This window comes from Tachyglossus aculeatus, chromosome 21 (assembly GCF_015852505.1).
Source record: "Tachyglossus aculeatus isolate mTacAcu1 chromosome 21, mTacAcu1.pri, whole genome shotgun sequence".
Taxonomy (NCBI): domain Eukaryota; kingdom Metazoa; phylum Chordata; class Mammalia; order Monotremata; family Tachyglossidae; genus Tachyglossus; species Tachyglossus aculeatus.
This window is the reverse complement of record NC_052086.1, coordinates 32,796,303-32,805,295: the sequence shown is the minus strand read 5'-3', so window position 1 is coordinate 32,805,295 and position 8,993 is coordinate 32,796,303. Positions and strand designations below refer to the sequence as shown.

General features: G+C 41.0%; 1 protein-coding gene across 1 annotated transcript in view; it reads right to left on the bottom strand.

Annotated features, from left to right (window-relative positions):
- Nucleotides 1-4,273: 4,273 nt before the first annotated feature.
- Nucleotides 4,274-8,993, bottom strand: part of ADGRD1 (adhesion G protein-coupled receptor D1) — a 398,243-nt gene continuing 393,523 nt past the window's right edge. Inside the window, exon 25 of the mRNA XM_038763906.1 lies at nt 4,274-7,073. Within this exon, the coding sequence (XP_038619834.1) occupies nt 6,978-7,073 (96 nt within the window). The 3' untranslated portion in view covers nt 4,274-6,977. The remainder of the gene's footprint in view (nt 7,074-8,993) is intronic.

The following is an 8,993-nucleotide window of genomic DNA, read 5'->3' as shown; positions in this document are numbered from 1 at the left end:
GGTAGGAGGGATATGGGACGATAACTAGAAGGTGAGGTGGGGTCAAGAGAGGGTTTTTTTAGGATGGGAGAGACATGGGCATGTTTGAAGGCAGAGGGGAAGGAACCAGTGGACATTCAATGACATTTAACGTTGAACATTCAGATGTTGCTTTAGTTCAGATTAATTTAAATCATTTATCCTTAAATACCTGCCATCGTTGGAACTGGGAATTGCTAGGTTTGAGAATTTATAAGAGTGGAGAGCAGAACTGATCCTATTGAAGGGAATGAATACTGAATTAAGCCCCCTCTAGACTGTAAACATGTTGTGGGCTGTTGCTTGTGCTCTCCCATGGGCTTAGTATGGTGGCTCTGCACATAGCAAGTGCTCAATAAATACGTTCTATTGATTGATTGATTGCCCTGCTAATAGTGAGCCCTCATCAAATAAAATTGATTGAGTGACTGATCAAACTAGGCTTCATGGCCCTCCCTCTGGGGAATCTAAAAGGTTTAGGGCTGGAACTGACCCTTGGTGGCCCCAGTATGAACAGGGAAGCAGCAAGGCCTAGTGGAAAGAGCACATGCCTGGGAGTCAGAAGGACTTCGGTTTTAGACTGTAAGCCCACGGTTGGGTAGGGACTGTCTCTATATGTTGCCAACTTGTATTTCCCAAGCGCTTAGTACAGTGCTCTGCACACAGTAAGCGCTCAATAAATATGATTGATTGATTGATTCTTATTCTGGCCCTGCCACGTCTCTGCTGTGTGACTTTGGGCAAGGCACTTCACTTGTCTGTGCCTCAGTTACTTCAACTGTAAAATGGGGATTCAGCCTGTGGGACAGGGACTGTGTCTAACCCAATAACCATGTCACCTCAAATCCAAAAATCACTCTCCCCTCCTTAATAACAATAATGGCATTTATTAAGCACTTACTATGTGCAAAGCACTGTTCTAAGTGCTGGGGAGGTTACAAGGTGATGGGTTGTCCCACGGGGGGCTCGGAGTCTTAATCCCCATTTTACAGATGAGGGAACTGAGGCACAGAGAAGTTAAGTGACTTGCCCAAAGTCACACAGCTGACAGTTGGCAGAGGTGGGACTTGAACCCATGACCTCTGACTCTAAAGTCTGTGCTCTTTTCCACTGAGCCATGCTGAGCCTTACTGAAGGCACATCTCCTCCAAGAGGCCTTCCCAGATTAAGCCCTATCTTTCCTAATCTCCCACTCCTTTCTGTATCACCCTGAGTTATTCCCTTTGCTCTTCTCCCCTCCCAGACCCACAGCATTTATGTACATATCTATAATTTTATTTATTTATATTCTTTTCTGTCTCCCCTCCTCTAACCTGTAAGATCATTGTGGGAAGGGAATGTATCCGTTTATGGTTGTATTGTATTCTCCCAATTGCTTAGTACAGTGCTCTGCACACAGAGTGAATGAAATTCATTCAATCGTACTTATTGAGCACTTACTGTTTGCAGAGCACTGTACTAAGCGCTTGGGAAGTACAAGTTGGCAATATATAGAGATGGTCCCTACCCAACAACGGGCTCACAGTCTAGAAGGGGGAGAGAGAGAATGAATGAATCTGTCGTAGTGCTTGATATGGTGCTTGGCACGTAATAAACACAACAAATACCATCATTATTATAATTATAATTATTTTATTATAACAGACTGGAGCTGAGTTAAAATAAGCCTGACCACATAACACTGGAATTTTCATGGTTGGATTGTTTAGAACTATTTATTTGGAAAAATACAAAATCAGGGTTTGATTAGATAGCATGATTGCATTGAGTCCTCAAAGTAAATTTTATTACTTTTTCGTGTGACTCTTTGTAATAACATACAAAATCTAAGCAAAGAGAATATAAATTATTTTTGTGTTTTAATTTCCCAGAGTAAACATGAAAATATCAAGCCCTTCCATCGGTACATTGGTAAGGATGTTGATTTTGTTTAATATGTCTTTATAATGTTTCTTTCCTAAGGTCAGTGCTGGAACAATAAAACTATGGATGACATTTTATAATATCCACAGTATGAATTTTATATGAATAATGTTTTATGAATTCAGAGGTTGATAAAATGTGTTCAATTTAAATGCTAAGTTTCCTAGGTGAGTAAATGCAGATATTCTCAATAGGCTTCTGAGTGTCAACTCTTAAATTTACTGAAGTTTGAACCTTGAAGTTAACGTTCAGTAATTAGAGTATTACAGAAGTTGTAGAGTTGATTCAGCATAAGGTAGTACTTTTGATTTAAGTGAATGAAGGTAAACAATGATTTCAAAACATTTTCCACGTTGATTCCATTTTCTTAATCAATCAATCAATCAATCGTATTTATTGAGCGCTTACTATGTGCAGAGCACTGTACTAAGCGCTTGGGAAGTACAAATTGGCAACACATAGAGACAGTCCCTACCCAACAGTGGGCTCACAGTCTAAAAGGGGGAGACAGAGAACAGAACCAAACATACCAACAAAATAAATAAATAGGATAGAAATGTACAAGTAAAATAAATAAATAAATAAGTAAATAGAGTAATAAATATGTACAACCATATATACATATATACAGGTGCTGTGGGGAAGGGAAGGAGGTAAGATGGGGGGATGGAGAGGGGGACGAGGGGGAGAGGAAGGAAGGGGCTCAGTCTGGGAAGGCCTCCTGGAGGAGGTGAGCTCTCAGCAGGGCCTTGAAGGGAGGAAGAGAGCTAGCTTGGCAGATGGGCAGAGGGAGGGCATTCCAGGACCGGGAAAAATGGCTAATATTTTTAGCCTTTCACTTTTTATAATTTATCTGAGCAATGCTAAGACATTTTTGAAGGGATTTTCTCAGTGGAAAAACATCTATTTTTTACTAGAATCTGCATGATCTAAACATGTCACCTACTAACTACATATATATATATATATATATATATATATATATATATGTGTGTGTGTGTGTGTGTGTGTGTGTGTGTATCCCCCTCTCAAGATGACACCTGAAGAGTTTCCAGTACTCTACCAGTCTCAGCTACGGGAGGGAGAGTCAAGCAGAGGCATACCCAGTCCATTCCCAGCTTGAGCAGCGGTTAGTGAGTGGAAGGCAATCTGCTACAACACACAACTCACCTGTGCTGGGCAGCAGCAGCGTGAAAGAGTGGAGGGCAGAGGCTCAAGTTTACTGCACGGAAGGAGGCAATGGGAAACCACTTCTGGATTTTTTACCAAGAAAACTATATGGATGCGCTACCAGAACAACTGCAGATGGAGGTAGGGTGTTCTGGGAGAGATCGCCGATCTCTGGGACAGACATGACTCGACAGTATAAGACAAGGTATATAGATCTGTTCTTTTTATTCAATGTCGCTCCATTGACATCTAACTACAGTTGCAAACAAAAAGCTGATAATAATAATTTTGGTAAGTGTCTACTATATAATAATAATAATTATTAAGTGCTTACTATGTGCAAAGCACTGTTCTAAGCGCTGGGGAGGTTAGAAGGTGATCAGGTTGTCCCACGGGGGGGCTCACGGTCTTAGTCCCCATTTTACAGATGAGGGAACTGAGGCACAGAGAAGTTAAGTGACTTGCCCAAAGTCACACAGCTGACAATTGGCAGAGCTGGGATTTGAACCCACAACCTCTGACTCCAAAGCCCGTGCTCTTTCCACTGAGCCATGCTGTGCTCTGGGGTAGGTCCAATACAATCAGATCAGAAATAGTTCTTGCCCCACTTGGGGCTGACAGTTTAAGAGGGAAGGAGAACAGGTCTTCATTGTACAGGTGGGGAAGCTGAAGCAGCATGGCTCAGTGGAAAGAGCCGGGTTTGGGAGTCAGAGGTCATGGGTTCGAATCCTGGCTCCGCCACTTATCAGCTGGGTGACTTTGGGCAAGTCAGTTAACTTCTCTGGGCCTCAGTTACCTCATCTGTAAAATGGGGATTGACTGTGAGCCCCAACGTGGGACAATCGGATCACCTTGTATCCCCCTAGCACTTAGAACAGTGCTTTGCGCATAGTAAGCGCTTAACAAATACCATCATATTATTATTATTATATAGAGACATGACCCGCAGGCTGATGATAGGGATATGTGGGAGGTACAGAGCTCAGAGGAAATTTTCTTGGAGTAGTAGCATGATTGGGGTTAAACACATGCTGCAATCAAGCAATGATATTTGTTGAGCACATACTGTGTACAGAGCATAGAAAGTCTTCTCGTGAGGCTCCGAATTTCCAAAGTATGAGTCAACAAGTTACTTAAGAAATTATTAGGACTTTATTTTGAAAAACACTTCAACATTTTATTGGTTATTGGCATTCATTATCATCTGTGATAATCTCATAAACTAACGTCTCATTCTATTAAGATTTCCTTAAGATTTGTCTTTTTCAGAATTCTTCGGTCCTGATGAAATGTTGCAGAAGCAGAAATATACAAGCCTATAAATAAATTGCATTATTTTACCTTAAAAAAATTAGACAGGAAAGTTTAGAAAGGGTCTATTGCATATTTATCTTTCAATGCATTTGCTGGACTCTGGAAGATTTAGAAGAATACAGGTTTGGAAATGAGGAACAAATCAATCTGAAACAAAGAACATGTTCTTATTACTGATTTATCAGAAATTAAAGAAGTCAAAATCCCAAATATCAAAGTTCTTAATAGTGATATAATTGCTAAATTCACACAAATGTAACATACAATATTACAAGTAATTCAATTTTCAAACTGCAGATTTTAAGTACAGAACATAGTCTGTACAATATCTAATTGCTTACTGAATAAACTAGAGCTATCTACAATAGTTCTCATATATGGGAAAACCACATTTGTCCTATAATACACTTGTCTCAGATTGTAAAGAGTAACAAATAATATTTTCACCAATCAGTGTGTTTACTGATACAATTTGGGGACCACCTAAAAATCACTCCTGGATAGACAAAAGAGATTTAACCCCTCAATAACAATATGTTATTTCTCAGATTTGAGTTTTGATGATGGCCCTTGACACTCAACATCTTGGCTCAAAATTCCACATATTTGAGGTGACAGAACAACAAGGGAAAAAAAAAACCCACAAAACCACGAGTCCCAATTCTAGGAGTGTAATCTATTTAATGACTCAAACTTATCAGTTTCAAGTCCCTCGTCTTACACTAGAGCCAATAGACATGAGCAGTGAAAGGGTCTAAATCCATATCCATGGTCACAGTTTTAAAGCTAACTTGCTCCAGTATCAAAAATAAGTTTAAATATTTTGCCCCCACTCTTCACTAACACACTGAACTCATCACAGTATGGTTATCTTACATCCTGTGTCCAAGCATCCTGAAAGTTCTCTGATCCCATTACTAGATCGAACACCCACCTGGTTACAACAGCCTGCCTTACATACACAATTAGAACAAAGATTCCATTTCTTAAAGGGCTTAGAGTCCATAAATTAAGGTTAATAGCAGACGATACTTTGGTTTTCATACTATACTTTGCCTTCATCCCTGGTTCTCAGACAAACAACAACAAAAACAACAGACTATCTCAAAACAATGAGCTTAATGGTTTGTTAACCATTTGGAAACAGTGTGCCACTTAGGAGGATTTTTTTCCCCACTGTTAACACTGGCTAATATTGTGCCCATTATTATTACTCATTAGAAAACCTATCAATGAATGGGTGAGCTATGAACCCTAAATGAGGGTGGAGAATAATACACTTTGAAAATGAGGATTACAAAACAGCTTTAGTGGTGATGGCCCACTGAAGAGTCCTGTCATATTCAGGAAGAATGTGATCTGGATTTATTTTTCAACTAAGAGGCTGCATCATTTGAAAAAAGCTGTTGAAGGTGGATGACTGTATTTAAGAAAATAGACTTTGGAACACACACAGGCTTAGATGCAGTCTTACTGTGTTCATAGTATCTGATGACTTTTGCTATTTGGGATTGATTGGTTTATTCCAATCTATAATGGAAACCCCCCTTCCCCATCCTCTACTCAGTTGATCAGCTTGCCAGAAGTACAGAATAATTCAGTGGGTGAACAGTGCTTGGTGACTTTAGCTGAAGGACTAACATAACTCCAAGAACAGCAACCTGTCAACAGACAAACATCATGGACAATTAGGTAAGTTGCATTAGTTTACCCAGAGCAGCAGAAGCCTTCTGCATTATCTTGTAAAAAAGATGCTTTGATTTTGTACAATCTGTGAAGATTTACACATTTAAAAATGTATAAATACTGCATTCAGTGTGTGTGTGTGCATGCGCATTTATGTAATTTCATATATACATAACCTCATATACACCCAATATCTACCTGAGTTGGATACTGGGTGTGTTTGCGTAGGAATATGTGTGTGTGTTAAGTATCACACAGCACTACCAGAACATCAGCTTCCCTGGTTTTGAATCTCTGAAGTAGGATGAAAGGCTAAGTATAGCTTTCTCAAAAGATTCATATGGATTTCTTTTCTTTTTTCTATTTTCAGTATTCTGTGTACTTGCCCTGGAATAAGTGAATTATTCAGGAGCAAACTAAGAATGAACATCAAAACAAGAATAGTTCCACAGTCGAATCACCGTAGCCCACTTTTCATTTCTATTGGATCTTATTTTTCAGGATGAAATGGACCACACCACCGTCAAATTGGCAAATCGGGAATGAGTTAGGCAGCAATAGCCTGCTTTCCATGAACCTAGAGTTCTCATCATCAAACCAGACATCCAGTGTATAATCGGTTTATAGTTACTCTGCAGGAATTGCTCTTGGCCAAGGGGTGGATTCTGTCGCACATGAGAAAGTTAGCATATGAGGATTGATCGAATTACCCAACAAGCAATGCAGCAATTTCCCATTTCCCAGCCTGTGATGGAAAGAGTGAGTCATTCTGGAAATGATGATGAGACTATTTGGAGGTGTCTCTAGGGGACGGGAGACCCCACGGTATGGCCTACTCTGCAGGGAGAAGGAAGGCCGATCTCACGTCACACGGCTGATAAGTCGATCCTGTTGGCGGAATTAGTGCTCTTGTCCCACGTGTTCAGCTTTGTGGGAGCTGTACCAGGCCTGTTTCCATTCATCTGGAAATCAAAACCATGTTATCAATGGCTGCAGGTGCAGTTCTCCAGTGGGAGAGATCTGGAAAATCGTTTGTGAGGGTGAGAGGGGGATGGTACTTGCATATGAACTGAAGGTGTGCTTGGCTACTCAATTCTCTGTACCTCAGTTTCTGTAGCTGTAAAATGGTGATAAAATACCTGTTCTCCCTATTAGACTGTGAGCCCCACTGGGGTCAAGTACTGTCTGATTGGTTTATATACTTTTTTTTTTGGAGGGGAACTATTTGTTAAGTGCTTACTATGTGCCAGTCAGTGCCCTAACCTTTAAGGTAGATACAAGATAATCAGGTTAGATTATCTTGGTTCATAGTAAGGGCTCAATAAATACCATCATTATTATTCATGATTAGGTGCTTCTCACAGCCACACACTCATCCTTCAGTGAATTTCACTGTCAGTAGCTGCATTTTCAAGTAGGAAAGATGACTATTTCTACCTCACTGCTATTTAATACAGAGCCATAACAGAAAAGGAAAACCATCCCTCAGCTCCTCTAGCAAATGTCTGTCTCCCAAACAGGAGTAGGTGAGTTGGAGCCAACCCTCTGTGACCCAAAATGACTGCCATCCATACATAAATTCAGCCCTTCCATCTTCCTCGGGGAGTAGGAAGAAACTGCAGAGCTTCATTTCTGCCAAGGGTTTCTACTTGAAGTTGGTGGCTCCTTTACTGGATGAAAACTGGATAGTCCTTTCCCCTTATAAATCAATGGTATTTATTGAGCCCTTTGTGCAAAGCACTGGATCAGGCTATTGGGCTTATCCTGTCCCCTAGTCAAATTCAGCGTGAGGACTGAGGCAAAAGTCAGAGCTGAAGGGATCCCTTTTCCCAGCAGCACTTGGATGCTCCTTCTAACAGTTTGTTCTATAGTTCTGTGCCTTTATTTGCCTTACAACTTTCCCCTCTCCTCTCCCCTGACTGAGCCAGAAAACAAGAACCCGGTAATATCCTGGCCCTGCGGCACATAGCAAATGGCCTTTGAAATTTCAGCAAGATGTGTGTCTCTTTACCGATGTCAGTCACACAGTGATATTTATGGTGCAGGAAGCAACTTGGCTCAGAGGAAAGAGCACAATCCTGGGAGGCAGAGGACCTTTGCTCTAATCCTAGCTCCATCACTAGCCTGCTGTGTGATGTTGAGCAAGTCATTTCACTTTTCTGTGATTCAGTTACTTTATATGTAAAATGGGGAATGAGTAACTGTTCTCCCTCCAACTTATAATGTGAGCCTCATGGGGGACAATCAACCGATCAATTGTATTGATTGAGCGCTTAATGTGTGCAGAGCATAGTACTATGTTTTTGGGAGAGTACAGTATAAACAGAGTTGGTAGGCACATTCCCTGGCCATAAGCAGCCTACAATCTAGAGGAAAGACAGATGTTCATGTAAATAAATAAAGAAATTATGGCTATGTACATAAGTGCTGTGGGGTTGAGAGAGGGGTGAATGAGGGAGTAAATCCAAGTGTAAGAGTCATGCAAAAGTAATGTGGGAGAAGAGGAAATGAGGGCTTGGTCAGGGAAGGCCCTTTGGAGGAGATGTGATTTTAATTAGGTTTTGAAGGTAGAGAGAGTGATGGACTGTTGGATATGAAGGAAGAGGGAGTTTCAGACCAGAAGTTGGATGTGGGAAAGGGGCAACATCGCCAAGATCCACCCTTTCCTCTCCATCCAAACCGCTACATTGCTGGTTCAATCTCTCATCTTATCCTGACTGGATTACTGCATCAGCCTCCTCTCTGATCTCCCATCCTCCTGTCTCTCCCCACTTCAGTCTATACTTCACGCTGCTGCTGGGATCATCTTTGTGCAGAAATGCTCTAGGCATGTTACTCCCCTCCTCAAAAATCTCCAGTGGCTGCGTGTCAACCTACGCATC